Source organism: Centropristis striata, chromosome 19 (assembly GCF_030273125.1).
Source record: "Centropristis striata isolate RG_2023a ecotype Rhode Island chromosome 19, C.striata_1.0, whole genome shotgun sequence".
Lineage (NCBI taxonomy): Eukaryota > Metazoa > Chordata > Actinopteri > Perciformes > Serranidae > Centropristis > Centropristis striata.
The window spans coordinates 11171846-11195653 of record NC_081535.1 but is presented as its reverse complement, the minus strand read 5'-3'; the positions used below and the strand labels follow the sequence as shown (position 1 = coordinate 11195653).

Genomic DNA, 23808 nt, shown 5'->3' with positions numbered 1-23808 from the left:
ATTATTTAATGGTTCAGGCTTTATAGGGTTAAAAAAATCTTCATAAAATCTGATCTTGAAAATAATGCTTCACACACAAAAATGTACAGGTTGCAAATATAACATATAACTGGTACAATGAGGATAATATCTAGTCTAGTATATTTTTATACTTGATATATTTGACATTTCTCTGGTTTTACTTTGCCGAATATCATCAAAAAAAAAATCTGGTATGAATTTTCAAGCGAGAACTTTAGGAGGAAGCTGATGGCAAGGCTTCACGTCATGAAGAAGTCATGTGCAGCTGGTTTCATGGACTCCAGAGGGTTAACCAGATGAAAACCCATTGAGATCAGGATCCCTTTCAAAAGGGTGACCTGGCCAAGAGGTCAGCAGCACACATCATAAAAACAATTACAGGGAGGTGACAGTAGACATTAAAACATAGTTTTCAAAGTGCACAAGTGTTTTACAATATAAAAAAAAGACAGGAACTGTAACAAACAATTTAAAATTTAAAAACACAAGCTCACGCTGTCTCTTCCTGAGGGTAGAACGGAAAGCTCCAAGTGGGAGAAATTCATACAGTTTCAGTTCAGTCTGTAAGGTATTCCAGGTTGAGGGGCCAGCAAAGCTAAAAGCTCCTTTTTCCGTATTCAGTCCTTACATGAGGAACAGATAAAAGAGTAGTTCAGGAACATAAGGCATAGCAACTGTTTTTTTCTGGAATGAGGAGCACAGAGAAAAAAATATAACGTGCACATTTTCATGTCACATGAAAAATCACTTTAATCAAGTCAAGATTTTTGGAAAAATGTTAGCACTTGGTTTCCCATATACATTTTTTTACAATGCATGTGTGCGCATATATTTGATAAATAACAAGTTCATAGATACCAAATAATTGACTAGGCTTCAGTATCCAATAGCAATTTTCTTATACTATATTTATTCTTTGGACTATGTTTTTTTTTTAAATCAAGATGCAATGAAGCTTTGTTGTTCAGCATGTGGTGAAATATTTATGTTCAGAGTCACTGATAATTTGTATAAAATTTCACTGGCAAATATCATTTAAGGGTTCCTGGTCAAATTCCAGCTATTAAAATGATGCATTTCTGCTCCTTACCACTGCTTATTGCACTTAATCCCATTAGGTATTATTGGGATATTAAAAAACAAATATTAGATAGCATTCTGCTGAAGGGTGACAAACAAAGTTTTCATGCTTGAAAAATGTTGATCGGTTTGTAGTAGACTTGTAGTTCCAAGCACTTAAACACATTCAAATTAAAGCGTTAAAAGGATTTTACACACCCATTGAAATGTTATTTGAAACAATTTTTAGACAGTCAAATTTACATTCAGGAAATAAAAGGTGCAACTGGTTTATTAACATTTAATTTCTTATCTTCTATTCATTGTTTATCTATGCAAAAAAATGAATCCATATGTGATGCAAAACCCTTCTGGGGCAAGTCTTACACCTTTTGTAAAGCACTTTGAGTTGCATTTATATGTATGAAAAGCGCTATATAAATAAAGTTTGATTGATTGATTGAGAAGAGGTGCAGAAAAGGGGAGACTAGAAGTAGTCACCAGCAATATTTAAATCAAGGTAACGAGAAGACATGAGACATCAAATGGAAATAGGTTTATTTTCATTAAAAAAAAATGAAAGTAAAGCAATAAACTGCAGAGTACAGGATTGCAAAAAATACCAAAGATATCCAATCAAAAGAAGACAAAATTAAAAACTATACAGTGAAAATATGTTAACACAGCTGAGGCAGTTATCGTCTCTTCTGGAAGATGTTGCCTCTTCCCATTCCACCACGGCCCCGTCCCCTCGCAGCCACTGCAGATAAACATGAGGAAAAAGACAGGTTAACCCAGAACGACAGGTCACAGAAATCCCTATTTGTTCACCAATTTTGCTACACAGATGACCTACAAAGTAAATACAAATTGGCAGGATGTAGAGAAGAAACATGTACAATACAGTGCAGTACAATATCCCTGAATTAAATGACGCCTTTGTGAAACTAACACTTTTTTTTGTCAGAGAGATTTGACCCTACAGGACAAAATAAAGGGAATATCTTAAAATGCATATTTATCAAAATGCAGGGTAGAGAGATGCATTAACTCCTTACATTAGATATTTGGCAGCTTTTGAGGAATGCATGTCTCTACTGATAAGTTTTAGTTCTGAATCACAAAAAAGTGTCGGTCCAAAATCTTTCCACTCACCTTGTGCTTTGAGAATAGCTGCCTTGCCTCTTCCTGCGCCAGATCCCTGGTTCTTGTTTTTCATACTCTTTAACATGGGGGCATTCTTTAACATGTCAGGCAAGATCAGGAATCGAATCTTGCTGCCACGGATGTACACCTGCTCCAACTGTGCCACCCGGCCATCACGATAAGTCACTGTTATGTTGGACATCTGTGGGAACAAGGAAAGTATTATTTTAGCAACACAAGTTAAATCACATGGCTGAAAGACAAACCTTTTGGTGCTATGTTCCATGGAATATTACAAGAAGAAATACAGTCCTAACTAGATTAAAATTTGAATCTAAACTACAGCTAATTATGGCAGTGTTGGCATGACCTCTTTACACAACAACTGGTCTGTTCAATCAGTGGTTCACAATACACTTTCTATATCACCGTTTTAATTTTTTTACCATCTTATTAGGGACTGACTTACAACCTGGCCTCTAGGTTTTTTAAATAAGATTGAGTAACAACTACACCTAATTTCACCAAATTAAGAACCTATTTGCATTTTTTTAAGTGGGAAAAGTAGGCAAACAAAAACAAACATTGCTTAATAAAATGCACGCAAGCAAGTAAAGTATAATAGCGGAGGATTTATTTCATTTCCAATTGGCTGATCATAGCAAGGTAAAACACCTGAAAATGAAATGCCGATTTGACAGCCTTAAAAAAGTTAGTTTTCTCACTTTGTTTTTAACAGTGTGACCATTTGTTCCCTGCAGCTGAACCAACTAGATGGTGAAATGTAACAGAGGTAAACATTTGCATCGTGCCTGGGGTTCTACTGGAAGATTTTGTTCAAAGAGAAGCTTTTATAATTAGTTACCTCTAAATAAGAGCAGCTCTTTAGGCTATCAAGTCTGTTAATTTGCTACAAGAATGCTGCCACAGGCACATTTCCGTTTCTTTTCCTGTTGGTTTGCAATGCGGGGAAATATGTTGACAAACGTGACCTCCCAGTTGACCTGTCTCTCCCATGTTTTAATACTATTGTATTAATTAAAGATAATATAAAGGATAAAATCTTGGTTTAATGTTGGATCATTACAAATATGTTATGCTTTAAAAAACAGTCACACAGTATGCATATACATCTCAATAAATTACAATATCATAGCAAAGTTTAGTTATTCAGTTCAAAAAGTGGAAATAACACATTATATAGATCATTACACACAGAATGAAACATTTCATGTCTAATTTATTTAATTTCTTCTAATTATAATGATTATTTCTTACATTTTATGAAGACCTACAATTCAGTGTCTCAAAATGTTATTACAAAAGAGCAATTTTAAAAAGTATGTTTAATATGAAAATGTTGGCCTCTGAAAAGTATGTCCATCTATACGACTTAATACTTGGTTGGGGATATTTGACTTGAACTACTGGAAATTGACATTTCCATGATATTCTAATGTTTTGAGATGCACCAATTTCAAAAGAATTGATGCATCAAGATGTGCCGTTAATCATTTTGTAATCGCAAAGCCAACCTCAGACTTGGAAATGAATCATGAGGTGCCCAGAGATTCCCACCCTTACTAGTTTCACATCTGTGAGAATTTTCTTGAACACAACCAATGATAGATTATTTCAAGCCCAACAGTTCACAACACAAAACAAGTTAAGCATGTTCAAGTAATTGAGCACAAAAGCCATTTAAGACAGTCTATACTGACAATAAATGGAAAAAAACATGATCATAACACGGTGTGGAAATCAGGCTGTAAGAAATAGGTTTATTTATTAATATTATTTGGACTCACCTGGCAGTTCATGTTGTCCTCAGCCTCAATAAGCTTGCCTCTGTACACCTCTCCAGTGTTTGTCTCACAGGTCACAATGTGTCCCTCTGCCTCATGCAGGACTTTGATTGGCACACCGATAGACATTTTTAATCGCCTTCCTGAAAAACAAAATATATGTAGGAAATGTTATAATGTATTGTCCCATAATAAAAGACGGACCCTGACACATTTTACTCTTCTGTTTGGTGCCATTAAAACTGCTAACAAAAAAAATCACTGTTGTGCAAGTCAATTATTTGCATTAGCCAACTCTGTGCTGATTTTTGAAAAATGTTCCCACTGAAATTAAAAGTTAAAACTAATTCAAATCCCCCTTATTGAAAACAACATTTAGACTGTTTTATATGCATTTTTTTTTGTCTATTTATCTTGGTATTTATTTTTATTTTATTTCAACTGCTCTGAATTTACAATATTGATGTTGCTATTATGTTGTTTGACTGATGTTCACCTAGCATTCTTTCTGCACTTATGTAAGGTATGTACTGTGAAACACATGCCAGAAATGTTTATTTTTGTTATTTTCAATAAAGCCTTAAAAAGATTTTTTTTAAATTATAAAAAACAAAACAAAAACTCCGTGCTCCTCAGTTCTGATACAAAAGTGCAATACTTTTACTTTGCATTATAAAGATGTCATATTTGGCTGTTTTGATCACAAAAAGAAGGATGTTGATGCATATTTTCTTATAAATTTATTTTTTATTTTTGCCAAAAACCAAATATACAAATGTAAGTTTTCAAGTAAAAAAACAAAACAAATCTTTTTGTTGAAGTCAGAGTTTGAACAGTATATGTCAACTCTCTCCTCTCTACAAAAAAAAATTGTGAAGACTGCCAACATATGCACTTAATGTGTTTCATGTCTTTAACATGTAAACTTTCATCTGTTTATTTTATTACTTATTTATTTTTGTTTCATTCTTTTCCATTATTCTTTTATTTTTTTAATTGTATTTACTTCTATTTTATTTTTTTACATTGTTTATCTTTACCATTGTATTGCTGTTTGATATAAATAAATAATAACAATAAAAAAGTGCAATACTAAAATACAGCGACTACTGCTTCTAATATTTTTAAACGTTTACACAGTTAACATGGGCATTTGGTAGGATCTTTGTAAAAGCAGAGAGGCTACATTAGCTACATTAGCTAACATAAGTCCTCTGTGAACTATAACAATACAGGCCCAACTTTACTCAAGAGTTAAGACCTCCATACATAATTTAAAATAATTACTACAATTACTACAGAGACGCGTACAATTTAAAACTTAACATTAAATTAAACCATTAAAAGAAGAAACGTGGACAAACAGGCGGAACCTTGTTAGCCAACTGAATGAATGAGCTCTAATGAACAATACAGACAAACACCACTGTTAAATGGTAAACTAGGCGATAATGCAGATTACTTAGTCCAATATGTTGAGACGGTTACCTTGATTCTGTCTTGAAAACTGATTTCTTTGTCGTTATTTCTTTCTTCTTGAACGACTCTGCAACGTGCCCTCGTCGCTTTCTCGTCTCTTTTGGAGCGTTTTCCGTCTACCCAAAATGCAACAGTAGGTGGTTCAAAGAACTGCTTCCTGTGTAGCATCCCGCGGTTCATTGTGGGATTTGCAGTTTGAGTTTTATTGGCGGTTGGCAGACCAGCGTACAGGTGCATTACCGCCACCTACTGGACTGGAGTGTAGAGCAGTAGATTAAAATAAAATAAAATAAAATAAAATAAAATAAAATAAAATAAAATAAAATAAAATAAAATAAAATAAAATAAAATAAAATAAAATAAAATAAAATAAAATAAAATAAAATAAAATAAAATAAAATAAAATAAAATAAAATAAAATAAAATAAAGGATTTAACGGGAAAAGGAGGAAACAATAGTGTAACTAATAGGATTTTACAATACAAACATGAATAATTAAATACATAACTAAATTCTCTCTATAAGTCCTGTTTCCCTCAGGTAATTAAATAGGGGTTTGTTTTCTATGCATGATTTTTTCCCAAGAAGACTTTCCAGGGTGTTACTGTGTTTCCCATCCTCTAGAAGTCTCTTTCTTTACATTCTACCAGCACATGTTTGACTGTTTCTGGTTCACTGCAGTGGCTGCAAAGCCCTGTAGGGTGCTGAATGGAGTGTTTGGTTTAACCCTGTCTGTCCCGTCCTAAGGCGTGAGATGACCATCTCCTCTTTTGGGTTCCTACTTTCATCATTATACCGTTTTGGTTTAGATTTATTCTTAAGAGGAACAAGTTAAAAGAGTTTATCAGTGGTGGAATGTAAACTAAGTACATTTACTCAGGTACTTTAGGCTAAGATCAGTGCTTTATGCAGATCTGTAAATAAAAGGATAAGATCATACAGAATGGAACAACATGGACTTCATAGCTATTAGATTAAAATCCTTCATCAAATGTACATATCACTTAACTATTGCTGCTGGTAAGACTGGGGCTAATTTTACTTTATATAGCCTCCTACTGGGTAGTCCAGGGGTTCCCAAACTTTGCCTGGCCAAGGACCCCCTTATAGCATTAGCCTCTTGCATTATGATGGTAAATCAAACAGACAGCATCTTAATATAATTTCCTTATTTTTTATTAATAATCAAATGTTCTTCTGTTATAAACATTCCCTGTCATTTCTGTCTTGATATTCAGCAATAGTAAAGAGTAATAATAAAGGAATCTTGTTTCCTTTTAGATTTTTTTCTTTTGTTAAGCCTATTTATTCATTACATTCAGTGTCTAAGTCTTCTAAGACATATATTTAAAAAAACATAGCCTTTCAAAGTTTCCATGACCCCTTCTGGCGCCCCGTAGCGACCTCTCTGGGGATCGGGACCCCCACTTTCAAAAACAATGGCTTAATCTATACTAATATATCATGTTTTCTTAAATCTGTGAAGCAACTAATAACTAGCTTGTTAAATAAATTCAGAGAAGTAAAACTATAACAATATTTCCTCTGAACTGTAATGTAAATATTCTAATAAAGGACCTGAACTTCAAGTGGGCTACAGTATACGTAAATGTACTTTGGTCATCAGGATGTTGATGTCAGAAATCTGAAAAGTAATTTTAATTTTAATTAACTTTAAATAAACTCCATTTGTATAAACAAGTGGCTTACAAACATTCCTCCAAAATTTGTGAAATATCATAAAATATGTGGCATATGGCATATGTGTTTGAAAATGCTAATAAATTCATTATGTTAGATTAGCACAACATCAATATTATTTCAAAAACAACATAATATTATAATAAAACACTGGCAGAGAACATTTTACAGTACAATGGGTGCTTTTACAACTTTCACTTTACAAGGATCTATATACCTCAACAACACTGGAGTGTTGTCTATGCAAATCAACAACCGTCCACACATACACTAACACCACGTATGCTATACATTTAGATTTAAAACAGCTGGTCTCTCATGTAAAACATCATAGACACCAGTTGTTTTCTCTATGTTGTGGGTCCATGTCTCCAATGCATCAGCCTGAGAGAGAACACAAAGATAATACTAAAACAAACATTGTTGTTACCTCTAAACAGCTCTTCATTTGGTTTTCTGCTCATTTGATTTTAGGGTTGTTTTAGGGACATTTTGCATGTCAATGCCATTACTCCCATAGTTTATTACTGAATGACACACCATAAAGCCATCCGTTGCCTTGCTTCCTGTCTGGACATCATGCCATCATGCACCCTGCTGGAGCCTTGTGTGTGTGGTTATCAGACAAATGATGGTGTCTGTGAGATTCGGTGGCTGCTATGGCATGTCAACAGTCACTCGTTTATTTGTTTTATTTATTGTTTGGAAATGATTCAGACTTGAATCACCCAGAACCACATCATTTTAATAAGCCCTATCTCATGCTTATTAAAATAGCATAAAAAAACAAAGCATTAAAATGAAATGGCTTTATCCTTTTTATTTACCCCTGGCTATACAAAATATAACTGATGTGCATAGTTTTTGAATAAACACACAGTACACAAGCTAGAGACATACCCATGTAGGTTTACTCCTGGAGAAGTGTCTCAGGAATAGCTTCAAGGCACGTAAATGTTGCTTAATGCAGGCCTTTGCCACAATGAAAGGGCTTTTTAATGAGGAAAGAGAGCGCGTAATGGCATAATAAAAGACATCATCAAATGACCCTTCATTTGATTTCCATTGCATTAGGCTCATTGACTGGCGTCAGCAGGCAGGCTACTCTGTAAACACCTCTCGCTGAGTAGTCTGTGGTCATGTGTATGTACTTTACATGTGTGTGTGTGTGTGTGTGTGTGTCAGTGTGTTTTCCTCGCGGTCTATTTGTGCAAGCCTGACCCTAAAAAGTAGCCACACTGCAGGCATATGGAGCGATATTTGAATAGACCAAACAAGCTCTTTGTTTTGGATGGTTGGTAACTGGCCTGTAATTGTTGAACCAGCAACGGACACATGTTGCCTGGCAGTTATCAAATCAGTGATCAAACTAGCAACATCAAATATACTGTAGCTAACCAGTGCTTTGGGAAATTACTTTTTAAACAGATTATATAAGAGATAGTGTACACCTTATGTTTGCCTCAAAGTGTCAGTGAGGAGTCCTTTTTTTATGCTTCATTCAGACCATTAATTACAGCTCTTAGAAGGACATACTTCATCTATAACAGCGCAGAGTCAGCGTGTAGCTAGGTTCATGGTAGTTTTGTAGCAGAAAGTGGCTTTAGCTGATGAAAAACAGTGAACATATAAGTATTCAAGACTTTTATTTCTCCAACGTGTAAAAACAATATGGATAACAATTACAAAAGGTGACCTGATGCAACATTATATATTAAAAAAAAAAACAGTTCAAGAACTTCTAAGTTTAAAGTTTCTTAATGCATAGATACAGTACAGTTGATAAAGCATTGTTTTCTAAAATGCATATTGTTTGAAAGGCACACAACCTATTTATCTTTGAGAAAGAATAGACAGATGATACTGTACTGCATGTCAAGATATGCAGTTTTATACATCCACATACTTTTGCAAGACATAGTTATTCCCAACTTGGTCAGTGGCCCTGTGCTTCAAAATACGACGCTCTAGGTTGCCCTCTACTGTCAGTTATGCATGTGTCAGGGACAGCTCGTCAGTTTCTGCTCATTACATGCATAGTGACTTTTCAAAATAAACTTTCATGTTAACAGGAAATATACCCAGTTAGGATAAGATACCAAAGTTTAGGGAAATAAACAGGGTTTGGATTTAAATTAGCCTAAAAATGAGTCAAATCTGCCGAGCTCAGGTCTCTGGCAGGTGTGTCTGGTCACCCCCATGGGGCCAATCACAGCCTTTTATCTCATATTGGGTGGGTTTGATAGGATGACTGACATCCAAAGCAACCCCCGAAACTCAGATCAAATATGAATCAAGATTTTCCCTAAAATGTTTTCAGAGACACTTTTGATGTTGTGTTTAGCTGTAATTTGAGAAAGTTTGTGACCTCTTCATTGCTCCGGTTGGTTAGGGGTCAGTTTTCATTGCTCTGGTTACTTGAAGGTTTATTCAGAGGCAACGCCCCTTAAAAATCTAAATAATACACATTAGCGAGGCGTGATGTTGAACATGACATAGGACACGACGTATGCATGTACGGAAGTAAATTTAAAGTTTAATTTAAAATCACAATATTGAGTTGTAGGACATGAACACCCGTCTAAAGGCCAAATGTTTCTCATATGGACTCTAAAGGCTGCCTTGGGCACCGAGGAGCACTGACCAAGCATCAGTATTTGACGAGTAGGAAGTGAGAACAGGTTTGCTTTTGACAAATTCTGTGTGCTTGTAAATCAACTCAGGGATGGTTGATGAGAAAAAGTAAAAAAACTGGACAAATATTCCATGGAAACCAGAACATGTGACTCCAGAAAGAGAAAGAGATTTGCTGTAGTTGTTGATTTCATGTTGTCATGTTTGCATGTTTAATGGCAAGAGAAATATATTTTAAATATATTTGTCAAGAGACTTCTGTAAGCTCTGTCGAGTGGACACAGTCAGTTTGTTTTAGGGAGAGAGCCTGAGCATTCACAAAAGCAACGCAGCTTCCACTGTCTTTCAGCTCTAAAACATCTGCCGCTCCCTGCAGATATGTGTCCGACTCGACTCCATCCTGAGCAGCAACTCCCATGATGCACGGCTGCTGCTGCATTGCTGGAAGGGTGCTACCCTTTATTTGGTGTCCGTTGGGTATGTAGCTGTTTGTTGCAGTGTCTATCTTTGAAGTCCAATGGCAAGAGGTTTCAGGAGCAGCTTTAGGTGGAGTCCGGTCAGGACTGGGGTCCAGGACGTAGGTGTTCACTATTGTGCCACATGATGAACCCTCTTTACTGGTACGGGAGGGAGTCCGAGCAACACTGCTGCTCCGAACACCTCTACCATCACCGCTGCCAACCCCAAACCCCGGTACGTCCCTCTGCCCGAGCACGTGCTGGTACAGGATCCTCCGAAAGGTCTGTCTGAACTCCCGGATGCGATAAGCATAGATGAAGGGGTTCACAACAGAGTTAGCATGGGAGAGGATGATGGCGATGTTCATCACCCAGATATGTGGGCGCCCACAGTCCGGACACAGGTGGTTGAAACAGTTGATGATGTGAAGCGGAAGCCAACAAAAAGCGAACAAACCTACAATGATGGCCAGAGATTTGGCAGCATGCACTTCCTTCTGCAGGGTCGTACGAGACGAGCTCGGCGGTGACGTTATTTCTCCGGGAGCGGGCAGGTGTGCAACTTTGAGCCCCATCAGCCGGAGTTGGCGGCGAGCAGCCATGAAGATATGGGCATAGATGACCAGCATGACCACCAGGGGCACCAGCACACAGCCGAAGAAATTGAAATAGACCATGTAGTCGAGGGTGACCACTTCTTCAAACAGGCACTTTGTCATGCCTTCAGGGCAGATTTTGCTGGTGTTTGTGGTGTTCCAACCTGTATAACAGAGCAAACAATGATTAATTACCAGTTATATCTTGTAAGAATGTCAACCACTTTTTACACAGCATATTGTTTCAACATATTTTACATAATTGATTGACAGACAGACAGACAGACAGACAGACAGACAGACAGACAGACAGACAGACAGATAGATAGATAGATAGATAGATAGATAGATAGATAGATAGATAGATAGATAGATAGATAGATAGATAGATAGATAGATAGATAGATAGATTAGTTTATTCATACCCGAAGTGAAATTCGGTTGACACAGCAGTCCAATATATAAGTACAATAAAATACAATAGAATAAAATACTGAGGTAGAATAAAATAAGAAAAACAATACAAAAAAAGACAGAATAGAACTTAAGAATACTTAAGAAGTTAAAAAGACGATAAGTTGGTAGGTAAGGTACAGTGGCAAGATGATGGTAATTGTAATGATGATATGATGGTAATAATGTTATTGTGACTAGACAGCATATAATAACAGTACAGTATATATAGTACATGATATATCATATAATATATAATAATAATAATAATAATAATAATAATAATAATAATAGTAGTAGAAAAATTATAATAATAACATAGCAATGTGTCATATATATATATATATATATATATATATATATACACACACACACACACACACACAAAAGATATGATATAATATGATATATTGATTATACAATAGATAATACACTAAGATTATAAGAATATGTAAATAAGTAGAATGTGCAAAAGGACAAGAATATTGTATAATGTATAATTGTGTCAAGTTAATGTGCATGGTTTGGGTTTTAGACCTCTCAAAACTCATCTGGATTGATTGAAAACAGTACTGAACTTATGTGAGTACCTTTCATGCATACAAATGCATTTTCTAATTTGTTTCCTATTATGAAAATGCAAAAAGCATTTTGCATATTTAGCATTCCTGGCGCAAACTACAGGTGTACTCTGTGTGTCGTGGGATACTGTTTCTGTTTTTGTTGTTGCTGTTTTGTTAGTCAAAGGCCACATGCAGGACTTGCAGAAATTGCAACATGACATAGATGTTCTTGTGTTGCGCACTTTTGAAGTGGAAGTGATGCCGGTATTGCAAGAAGGGGAGTCGCTTGAAGCTTGAAGCTCACTGAACACACTTCTTTTCTCCCCTGTCATAAAGTGGGGCAATTTTCTAAGAAATCCTGTAAGTCAGATGTGCTTTTCATGAATTATTAGCACTGGTTATGAAAAAGTTAAATTTATTTTAATATCAAATGATCCTTGACAATGTAACAATAGTTTTATTGTGCATTTATTTAAAAGTAATCTAAAATTGTTATATTATTTTTGTTATCTAATTACGTAATCCAAATGACATGTAATCCATTATGACACAAATGTGGAAGTTCAAAGGAGGATGTGTTTGGAAATGTGTTTATTTTGTTAACTCTTCTCCAAAAATGTTCTTGCTTTACGCAACTGAGAGTGAAACAAAACACAACTCATTACACCATCTCCTCAGAAGCATATGGACGATAGAACAGATGTGATGATTATGTATGCTTTTCTTAAATCAGTTTTAAATTAACCAAAATATATATCCCACCTCTGTTCCAGCCCATCATGGGAGTCAGGCCGATGCCCACTGAGAGAACCCAGCAGAGTGTGATGATGGCCTTTGCCCTCTGCCCTGTCACCAGGCTGTTGTACCTGAAAGGATACATCAGGGAAAGCTGTTTTATAATCTCAGTGATAATATCCCTGTGAAGCAGAGTCAATATTTGGTGATTCAAATCAAGGTTATAATAGTTTTGGATTTTTCATTAGTTTTAGTTTTAATTTCGTTGTGAATTTTTGTTTTCAAATTCAGTTAGTTTTAGTTAGTTTTTAGAGTGAGTTTGCTAGTTTTAGTTTAGTTTTTATTTTTAGAAAATGCTTAGTTTAGTTTTTATTAGTTTTAGTGTTAGTTTTAGTTTTTTTGTAATGGGTATGTGCCTTAATTTCCTTTAGTTTATCCATCTTAGCCTCAATAAGGTTATTAACTCTTACAGTTCAGGGTGTTTTGTATTTTGGTTGAAGTGTAGACATCCCAGTCTCAGTAAACATATTTACCATGTGTTCCTGCATGTTGAAATAGAAACACTGAATTATGTATGAAAAATTGACAAAGACGAAAACTAAGGACATTTTCACTATAATTTTAGTTAGTTTTAGTTAGTTTTGTAACCACACAATACAGTTTCAGTTAGTTATCGTTTTTAAAAAAACTCTTGTTTTTATTTTTATTTCAGTTAACAAAAATGTTTTTTCAATTTTAGTTTTCGTTATTTTGTTAGTTTTCGTTAACTATAATAACCTTGATTCAAATAAGGTATTATATAATAGTGGTTGTTCATTGAAGCCTACATGCATTATTTATTTGATGAGCCGAAGAGTTGACTTTTATTATTGTTGCATTAATAACTTTGGTACACTGTAAATACTGACAGTAATCTGACCTGTACCTCTCCAGTACTGCTGATTAAAGACACACCAAGTGTTTACAATAGATGAATTCTGATTCAGCAAAGTTCTCCTATCAACACTAAGGCTTGATGCAAGTTTCATTTTGTATCTTCTGCTTTCCGTCCATGCTATAGCGTGAACTGTTGCTGTGTTTTGTTGCATTACTGTGCAGACGGTTGAGTGCATAAAACTGCAAAAAAAAAGAACATTTCCTTCCCATTACTGTAGTTTACTGGAAATCGTCTTTCTCAAGTTCAAGCATTAACGCAAAGCTTAGAATAAATGTGTTGTTTTGTCAGGTCATTGCTGCGTCTGAGGAATGCAGTGTACTACTAAAATAACAAATATTAATATATCACTATCATGGGTGAAATGATCAGGACTTCTCTTTACATTTTACAATGCAATAACTGATAACATTGTTTTATCTTAAATACACAATAGCGTTATCATAACTTTTTTTCTTTGTTCTATTTCAACAAAAACTGACACAAATACGTTAAAAATCAACAGTATTTTTGATTCTGATACATAACTCACAACTATTATGAACACTTACAGACACTCTCACATGTAAGCAGCCAGTCTGAGTTATTAATATCCAGACAACTGGACCTGCTTTAAAAAAAATCCCATAAAACATTTCATTACATCCTCAGATTATTGAGGATTTTGACGACTATATTGGCAGCATCAATGTGCACGTTGCTCCATGCATACATAAGGAATGCACAAATCTGGCTTGGGGAATAAAAATAGAAAATCAGCATGTTAGACCACGGCCATTGTCCCATGTGACTGAGATCGTTCGTGGCCGGGGTGGCAGCCAGTCGTCTATATTAAGCCTCCTAAAACTCTGATGAATTATTAGCTCTGTAGTCTGCGGTGCCAGGGGTTGTGGCACCAGCGTGAGCACACAAACACATGCAGAAGCCGTTATGCAACTTCTTATGCAAATGCATCACCTGCTGTGGCTTACTGGGTGAAATATCCTCTCATGGCAGGAGTAAAGAATGCGGCTGTGACTAAACAACCGTAGCTTTGGTCACACACACAGATACACAATTGGAGTCAATGGTGTGTCAAAATGCCTGGTGCAGAAATAATGAACAAGGTGCTTTGCTGTAAGCTGCAAAATAAACAAGACATTGTAAAGACGTAGAATTTGTATGGTGTCGATTTGTATGGATGAAAATGATCAAAGCCTTCAGCAGATTTAATCTCTGCAACATCACACAAACAGTAACCCAATAAAGCTTGTGGAGATATATATCCATGTCTGCTCACAGCCAGCCAGATTAGCCTTAATGTAATAAGATCTCACTATAATTCAATGTGTTGTGCTACACTGTGTATGCACAGGTTTAATAGTTTACCCGCACTTCTCGGACTTGTGTGAGCAAAGGGGATCATGTTCCAAATGTAAGTGCAACAGTTCACATCCAACAAGGAAAAGACAAATAATTCTGCTGAGCATTATTTCTAAAAAAACAATGCAGCTCTATCATCAAGTTCCAAAGATCTGGACAGTTGTGAAGTGAGTTTGTTTGAAGTGACAGTTTCAGAAGCTGTGTCGGCTGATGTGACCTTTTCGTTTCCTCTCACCTGAGTGGATTCTTGATAGCGATGTAGCGGTCTACAGCGATGGCCAGCAGGCTGAAGATGGAGCTCTGGGTGAGTATGAGGACGAAGCAGGCGATGAACAGGCAGCCGAAGAAGTCAGCACAGAAGCCGGTGCTGATGTTGGATTACAAGACAAAATAACAGGTGACTGATAAAACTTGAAAAACCCCAATGTTGCTAAATCAGTCCAAATCCCAGAGTTTTAGTGTGGTTTATTCATGGATGGATTATGAGACAAAAGGCCCCCAAAAGGCACAGACATGCAACAGGCCCTGTTACCTCTCCTACATAGGAGCAAAACACACAGACTTTATAGCCGTTTAGCCTACTTATGTTGCTGTTTTGTTTCTCTTTGGAGTTGTCTCTTTGTGGTCATTTTATTGCTGAATCTTTTCTATCTTTTTTGTACGGTGTCCTTGAGTGCCAAGAAAGGCGCCTCCAAATAAAATGTATTATTATTATTATTATTATTATTATTATTATTTTGTGTCACTTTGTAACTGGAATTTTGCAGTCATTTTGTCTGTAGTCGCCTCCTTGTAGTCTTCGTATCTATCTTTAGTGGCTTTGTGACTCTCTGGAGTCATTTTGTGTCTCTTTGTAGTTGTATTTTACCCCTTATAGTTGCTGATCTCTTTGAAACAGTTTAGCATCTCTGTAGTTATTTGAATGTCTCTTTAGTTTGTTTATTTGTGGTCATTTTTAGTCTTTATATTTTTCTGTCAATTTGTAATTGTTTTTTCCCCTTTATGTAGCTGCTTCGTGTCTCTTTGTGGTCATTTTGAGTGTTTCTGTGGTTGTTTTGCCCCTTTTTAGAGTCTTTTTTTTGTCTCTTTGCTGCTGTTTTACATCCCCTTGTAGTTGTTCTGGTATTTTTTTTTCTTAAGTTGCTTTGTGACTCTCTGGAGTCATTTTGTGTCTCTTTGTAGTTGCTGTTCCTCTTTGAAACTGTTTGGCATCTCTGTAGTTATTTGAATGTCTCTAGGTGTCTTTAGGTGTTTTAAGTTTCTTTGTGGTAATTTTAAGTCTATTCATAGTTTTTTGTCAATTTGTAATTGTTTTGCCCCTTCATGTAGTTTTTCGTGTCTCTTTGTAGCTGCTTCGTGTCTCTTTGTTGTCATTTTGAGTGTCTCTGTGGTAGTTTTGCCCCTTTTTTATTGTAAGTCTAAGTTTATTGTCTCTTAGCAGCTTAAACATCCCCTTATAGTTTTTCTGGTCTCTTTGTAGTCGTTTTATGATTATTTGTGGTCATTTTGCATCTCCTCCTGGTTGGTACGTGTCTCTTAGAGTGACACCTTGCATGTTAAGGCCAGGTGGGGCCCAAATTGTCAGTAATCCATCCATGGGTTCATTACACTTTCACTCAAAATAACACTGAATTTAAGTCCTATAAAAGATGATTCATAATATTGATATTAAATAAAAGACTGAACAATACCTAATAGTGATAGCGAAGGGAATTGCCAGCAGTCCCACAGCGATATCAGCCAATGCCAGTGACACCACAAAGAAGTTGGTGATGCTCTGCAGGTTGGAGTTGAGACAGACGGCCCAGCAGACCAGGACGTTCCCAGCCACGGCCAGGCAAGCCATCACCAGCTCCAGGACAATATAGACCAGCTGGTCTCTCTCCAGCATGGTTGTTTTTTCCTCTTTTTTGCTTTCTTTGCGCTTTCATCCCACAGACTTGACTGTTTGACTTGTTTTTAGACACAATACCTGCTTGCCAAACCGCATCATGCGACGTAAGGGAAGAGCGATTGTGTCAAAGGAGAACAGGCAAGGCAGGAAGTTCCACCCACGAACATCACACTGTAGTGCCTGACTGACTTAAGTCAAACGTTTTACTGTAACTCACTTTACACTAACCCTACACCCGTCTGTCAGTCTTCCTCTTTGTCTCTGCAACCGTCGTCGCCCCTTTTGTGTTCAGCTCGGTAAACTTTGCCTCAGACGGCGGCAGAATATTGAGGAGGAAGGGTCTGGGAGTTCTGCCCGACGCCTGCCACATTAAGAGCAGTGGTCTGGAGAGAGAAAGAGAGAGAACACAATCTCAGTAGTCTAGCCTGTACAAACAGATTGCAGGTTACCACACACAGGTCAGAAAAGCCATCTATCTCTGGAAGACAGGGGGACGGTTTGTTTCCATACAGGGCCAAAGCAGGCAGTCCAACAATGCACCTTTTATTTCAGGAAAAGTTTCCCGAAACCCCTTCCACACACTAATCATTCCCGTCACTGACAGGCTTTCCTCCAAAATCACTGATAATTACACAAATTGAACCACCTATAAATTTCAACGCCATTGTACCCACACTGGAACACTTTGTTAAGCTGTCGTACCTGTTTTTTTTCCGGGTATTTAGCTAAATTCCTCTATACAGTAAGCAGATTAGGGCATATTATTACAACCTCAGATGACCTCCACAAAGAAGCAGTGAAATGTAGGCCATGTTATTCAGTTTACTGGGGTACAACAGCTCAGGGGAGACAGAATGAAAGACAAACAGGTTTCCAGATCAGGTCAGATAATAACAACTTGTAGGTTATTTATTTTCTCTCCAGCAGTTTGAAATAATTGAATTTATGTTTGACCTACAACAAGGAAGTAAAGTTGTTGTGGACGTTTGAATGGAATCTATTTATGTGATGCAAATAATCTGAATGAGAAAAGTGCCCATAAATCCAGCTAAACAATGGTGAATAAGTGTAAAATTTGAAAAATTCCTTTTTGGAGATCTTGGAGGGAAATGCTTTTTTAATGCATCTTTAACAAGAGTTTTAATATATTAAAAAACTTAAAAATACAGTATTTGTCAGCCTATAATACCAACATTATTGGATTGTTTTAAAGTGGGGTTATATCAGGTTCTTCTCTATAGTCAGAAGAGTCAGGACTGCTGTGGACAGGGGCCAACAATGAATGAAAAAAAATCAATATCAGTTTAAGTGTACTCTATATTAAGCATTATCAATGCTCTCTTCAAATTCACCAGACTCCATTGACAAAAACAGTAATTTTACCTCATTGGACATGGGAGTTGTTGGTCTACAACTGCCTCAAACATGCAGTTTGTTTGTGTTATTGTGTAGCTTTGGTGAATGCAAACTAACCTTGCAAACGGTCACAGAATAACAGAACAAATTATTGCTAAACAAAGTGTTTTACAGGGTAAAATTACTATTTTACTCTGGTGGCTTTGAAGAGGGCATAGATATGGATATAAATGCTTCAGTTTCCCTTTCAAAAATGGCTATCTGACTGCAACGTAAAGCAGTAAAAATATTCCAAATATAATGTATACTTAAACTGACATTCATTTTTTGGGGGTAGCTAAAATACATTTAGCTGCTACATCTCATCTACAGGTGCATCTCAGTAAGTAACAATATCATAGAAAGTTTATTTATGTCAGTAATTCAATTCAAAAAGTGGAAATAACATTATATAGACCCATTACACACAGAATGAAACATTTCTTGCCTTAATCAATTTAATTTCTTCTAATTATAATGCTTATGGCTTACATTTAATGAAGAACTAAAATTCAGTGTCTCAAATAAATGTAATATTACAAAAGACCAATTTTAAAAAGTATGTTTAATATGGAAATGTTGACCTCTGAAAAGTATGTCCATCTATATGCACTCAATACTTGGTTGGGGCTATTTGACTTGAACTACTGGAAATTGACTTTTCCATCATATTCTGATGTATTTAGCCTGGTTTCCATGCTTGTAGTCATGTCGACAACCATCTATTGTAGGTTATATGGATTAATACCACATACAACACCACTTAAATTTCCAAACTATCCCTTTAAATAAGCTGCTGTATGTCAGTTCAATCAGGCCATATGACACACTTTTCATCCAGTTGGTTAAAAGACAAAAACATACGTGTAAAACCTTCCTTTATCTCCTCTCAATTGAGGCATGGCGCACAAAGCAGACATATGTCGAAAGTTATTGATTACAATGAAAAGAACAATTTGTAAATATGACCTAGTTCCTGCCAAGGTCCATACAGTAAGTAACAATTGACAAGATAAGCTTCAACAAGATTGAATGCAAGGCAAACAAATGATTCTGTGGCAACTAAGGGGGAATTTGGTCACTAAAGGTGCAATGCTGGGACTATTCTGACCTATTTTGGTTTCATTTAGATCAGCATTTTCAATCACAGTTTTATCTCACACTGTCAGTGATGCATCCATAGATTAATGTGGCACCAACGAGTCCAATCCTCACACAAAAACAGAGTACATTGACCAGTTTCAGTCTTTATGTGTCCTTATACTCTACGTGTTTTCCTTGGAGCCAGTAAGGATGCTCACTGACCTTTGCTCTACTACTCAAGCCAATACACATGCTCTAACATTTAGTTGATGGGAAATATTTTCATTCAAATCGTGTCAGATGTTGGTGTAGCTTCGTCTAAAAAAAGATCTGATCTGATTAAATTAGCGTAGTTAAGTTTAAATGCTGTTAAATTTCATTATTGGGGGTTCCCCTTTGAGTAATATCAAACCACAAACATTCTGGGGACGGAAACACACATTTATCTTGACTGATATGCTATAAAAAATATTGCTGTGGATTCCCTCGATTAGAAAGGGATTTTTTTTTGTGCTTATATATACAGTCATAGAAAAAAATATTAGCTAACTAAAGGTACATTTGGTTGGGCAATTATAATGATAACAACAAAAATTTAAGGGCTGATATCTAGACATTTTCTATGGTTTTCTTGATAATGGTTTTGGTTATTATCAAGAAAATCATGGAAAATGGCTAGATATCAGCTCTTAAATTAAACTCGTTATCATGTTATCATTATATTTGTCCAAACAAATGTACCTTTAGTTGTACCAGGCATTAAAATGAACAAGAAAACAATGGTCTAATAATTTCTTCTATGACTGTATTTATACAAGAGCCTGACTACATGTTAGTGCCCTTAAATAGAAATGTAAAGAGAACCTGTTGGTTCTAGTGTTACAAATAGAAAAAGAGAACAGAAAAACAACAACATTTGCTTCCCTTTCACACGTTGTTATTTGATTAATCTCCCTGTTGGACACATGTAGCTCTAGCAGCAGTGATCCTGATTGGCAGTACATCCGACCAAAGTTCTACTTCTCTTCTATTGTTCTCACTCTGGGAACCAAACAGGCCAAAGGAATTTAAAACCAAGGTTTATCCAAAGTGTTTAGAAAGCTACAGCATCAAGCCATTCATTTTTTAAGATCTCCAGAGGCTGCAAGGGTTTCTGAACCAACACTAGAAAATGAATTCTAAAGGTAAAGTGAGAAAAAACAAAAACTTACATCACTTTCCCCCAATGTTGAAGTTTACAAGCAACATATATGCTATAACGTGGTGAGCCCTCTTGTTTGACCTTCTTCCAGCTGGCTGCGTTCGCAAAAACTACTCCCCTTTATTATGATGGTGGCTATAAGTGCCCAGAGGCCTTGGAGGAAGTGATAAGCAAATGCACATCCTGCTGGAGGGGGATCTGTCTCTGCCCTGTCAATCAATGCACCAGCTCAGCTCCACTAAAGTCAAAGGTAAACAACAAGAAAAGCTGCTGTATTACTATTGGCGAAAGCACTGTGTGTATAACTAATGAGGGAGGCTCTGACATCATAATGTGAACTCTTGATACCAAGAACAGATACATAAACATCAGCTGGCCTCATAGTGAACAATCCCAGGGTCAGTATGTATTTGATGCCATAAATGATGTGTGTTCAAATCCATTTATTAGGCTTACAAACTCTGATAAACACACACTGTGATAACTGCAGTAAGTGTATGTACTTTTCAGCTTTTTGAAATACTTCAACCATCTAATTCAGCAATTAATTGCCATAACAACTCCACAATCCTGACTATAATTAAAATGTAAATTAATTAAAATTTTAGTTTTGTTTAATTTATATAGGCCTAAAGTAAGTGCGCAATAGGTTATGGGAGGGAAAAACACCTGTTAACATATTACCACTGCTGTTAGAAAACTGTCCAAACATCATCATTAAAAACACATTTCTTACCTTATTGTGAGTGTGAAGATGATAAGTCTTTCCACTCAGCCATCGTGTTCAGATGTTGGCAGGCATCACAAAGTCAAAAAAACACAATGCGTTTATCCCAGAAACTTAAATCTAGTGGGGGGAAAAACGCAAAACGTTGTAAGTCCTTGGATGTGTTGCCGCTGCTCACGTTCGGTTTCTCTGCAGAAGTTTGAAGGTGCGCACTGTCACGCTGCAACAGGAAAAAGCGCAGCCGCAGCCGCGCCACCCCCCTGTCACTCGTGTGTGAGCGCGCTCATGTGTGGAGGGGTCTTTTCTGTTCAGCAGTGGTTGGAAATAACCGATGACAAAAGCTCGTTGATGGGCAGAAAATAAAATGAAAGTGTCCGAGAATTAAATTGCATACATCTTTGAGATTCACTTACAGGAATGTTGGCCATAAGAGCACGAGAAAGCCGCGCGCTAACCCTTCACCACGCACCTTGCGTGGTTTGTTGCAAATGAGGAGTGTGCACGCGGTCAAATGGACTGTAAACGTTTTGTGGGCTTAAGGTTAGACACTGCAAATGAACAGGGTTGGTTTTGGTTTTGTTTTTTAATTACTTTTTATTATAGTAGATAGATATCACTATAAAACCAGTTTGTTATTAACATTAACACAATATTTTTACATTACAAGTTTTCTGAAATGTAATGTTTAGATATGCAAATGAGGTGGGGACTCATTAAACATGCACCAAATTGCATATATGAAACTGTTTGCAGGCTTAAACTGTTTGTGGGCTTAAGACACTGCAGATGAATAGGGTTGGATTTTTTAAAACTTATATATATCACCATAAAATGTCCCCAGTTTGTTATTTACATTAACACAATATATTTACATGGCAAGTTTTCTGAAATGCTATGTTTAGATATGCAAATGAGGTGGGGGCTCATTAAATATTCACTAATTTGCATATATTTCGGATATATTTCGGATCAACACTGGATGAGGCAAATTTCAAAGTGATCATTTTATTTTTTTGATACATTAGATTAGAATGAGGAAAAAACTAATTTCAAGAAAATGGCCTTTAAAGATTCCATACATTCTTAATGGAAATGACTATTTGAAGACAAAATATTGAATCTAATTAATAGCAACAACAATTTAAAACATCCAAAACACACAATCAATATTGTGCAGGAGAGTGGGAGCTTTCTAACAAAAGTATAAACTAAACAAAATGTTTGACTATGATCGCAGTACTACAAGCTGCAATACAACGTTCACTTTTAGTAAACTTCGGAGAAAACTACAAAAATACAGTAAAATATCAACTTAAATCTTTGTTTTGCATGTTCTCTTCCCACTATTCTGAAAGAGGGCATGTCATGGGAGAAAAATAGCCTAAAATCTTAAAAAATTGACCAGTGCATGAAAAATGATGTTTTCCACCTCCTGGGTGCTGGTTGTATATTATTGAGTAAGCTGCACCATAGTGTATATTTTATTTTTTATATAAAATACCACAATTTTGCTACTTTTGTTGAGTGGCTGGTACATTGTACATGTAGTTTTGGATCAAGTCATTGAATATTGCATTATTAAAGTTCAGCTCATACACTTTAACACCTTTTTTTCCTCTTTTCTTTGTCTTTCCCACAATCATAACATTGCCATTAAAACTTTTAGTCTAATTCAATTTACTGTTCAAATGGCACAGTCTTACCGAGGTCGTTGCAGCATTCAGAGGTCAAGGGTCAAAGCTCTTTAAAACTCTGGCTACTTCCAGTTTTTAGGATTTTGAGCATTGCTAATAAATGAACAAAACAAGGGAAGAATTGTTAACCTGTATTCTTTAGAGGAACTGTCTGGTTTACACAGTGACAACAGTGAAGCTGCAGTGGATGTCAGCACGAGTCTCACTGATTATTAGTCAGATCCATGATTCATCACTTCTAAAGAAGATAACAAATACCTTCTGGGTGAATTAAAAACCCAGAGTCGGTCTCCTGCTGTAATCTTGATTATAATTAGACAAAGGAAATAAGATTGTATTAGCACGTACAGCGGCTGTAGAAAAACAAATGTCGAGCCAAATTCAGGAAACATGTTGAAGTCTGACTGCACCCTGTTCTTTGTTGAGGCTTTTGCTCTAAATAAAGAGCTGCTATTGTTTCTTTTCTTTTTACTGATTTGACAATGTGAAATTAAGGAGGTAGCTAAGACCTGTCCAAAAAAAATATGTTTCTATTATATTACTATTTTAGGCATCTACCAAACAGCAACATACAAGTCGTTCTCAATTCAGAGCAAATGCTGTGTGGAATTTAATCACTGATAGGACTGGACACTATCTGCTGTGTGGATAACAATCTCACTCCCTATAAAGATTTCCTGTTCACAAACATGGCTTATGATTTATCCAGCCTGTGAAACACATGTGGAAGTCATCCTTTTGCCAAGGGTGATGATCTTTCATCACACCCAAGCTTCCCCATGTCCTACCAGATGGTCTCCAGGATAAAGACTTTACTGGTCACAGATATCATCAACTGCTCAGCTGTCGGTGCCGTTAGGCTTCCTG

At 36.2% G+C, this 23808-nt stretch overlaps 2 protein-coding genes across 2 annotated transcripts; both read right to left on the bottom strand.

Annotated features, from left to right (window-relative positions):
* Positions 1-1621: 1621 nt before the first annotated feature.
* On the bottom strand, positions 1622-5676 carry snrpd3l (small nuclear ribonucleoprotein D3 polypeptide, like). Its single transcript, XM_059358188.1, has 4 exons — positions 5520-5676; positions 4035-4174; positions 2236-2428; positions 1622-1840 (listed from the first exon to the last, which is right to left on the bottom strand). Exons 2-4 carry the CDS (start codon positions 4158-4160, stop codon positions 1776-1778), a joined length of 384 nt encoding a protein of 127 aa, XP_059214171.1. The 5' UTR covers positions 4161-4174; positions 5520-5676; the 3' UTR covers positions 1622-1775.
* A 3192-nt stretch (positions 5677-8868) lies between these two features.
* On the bottom strand, positions 8869-21654 carry adora2ab (adenosine A2a receptor b). Its single transcript, XM_059358216.1, has 5 exons — positions 21257-21654; positions 16639-17224; positions 15183-15314; positions 12679-12782; positions 8869-11064 (listed from the first exon to the last, which is right to left on the bottom strand). The coding sequence occupies exons 2-5, from the start codon at positions 16836-16838 to the stop codon at positions 10094-10096; spliced, it is 1407 nt and encodes a 468-aa protein (XP_059214199.1). The 5' UTR covers positions 16839-17224; positions 21257-21654; the 3' UTR covers positions 8869-10093.
* Between the last annotated feature and the right edge of the window lie 2154 nt (positions 21655-23808).

Coding starts and splice junctions, on each gene's coding strand:
- snrpd3l (XM_059358188.1), bottom strand. CDS start 4,160: ATGTCTATCGGTGTGCCAATCAAAGTCCTGCATGAGGCAGAGGGACAC. Junction 2,429..4,034: donor AGGACAACATGAACTGCCAG/GTGAGTCCAAAT, acceptor TTGTTCCCACAG/ATGTCCAACATAACAGTGAC. Junction 1,841..2,235: donor AGCTATTCTCAAAGCACAAG/GTGAGTGGAAAG, acceptor GTTTATCTGCAG/TGGCTGCGAGGGGACGGGGC.
- adora2ab (XM_059358216.1), bottom strand. CDS start 16,838: ATGCTGGAGAGAGACCAGCTGGTCTATATTGTCCTGGAGCTGGTGATG. Junction 15,315..16,638: donor CCCTTCGCTATCACTATTAG/GTATTGTTCAGT, acceptor ATCCAACATCAG/CACCGGCTTCTGTGCTGACT. Junction 12,783..15,182: donor GCTATCAAGAATCCACTCAG/GTGAGAGGAAAC, acceptor GTATCCTTTCAG/GTACAACAGCCTGGTGACAG.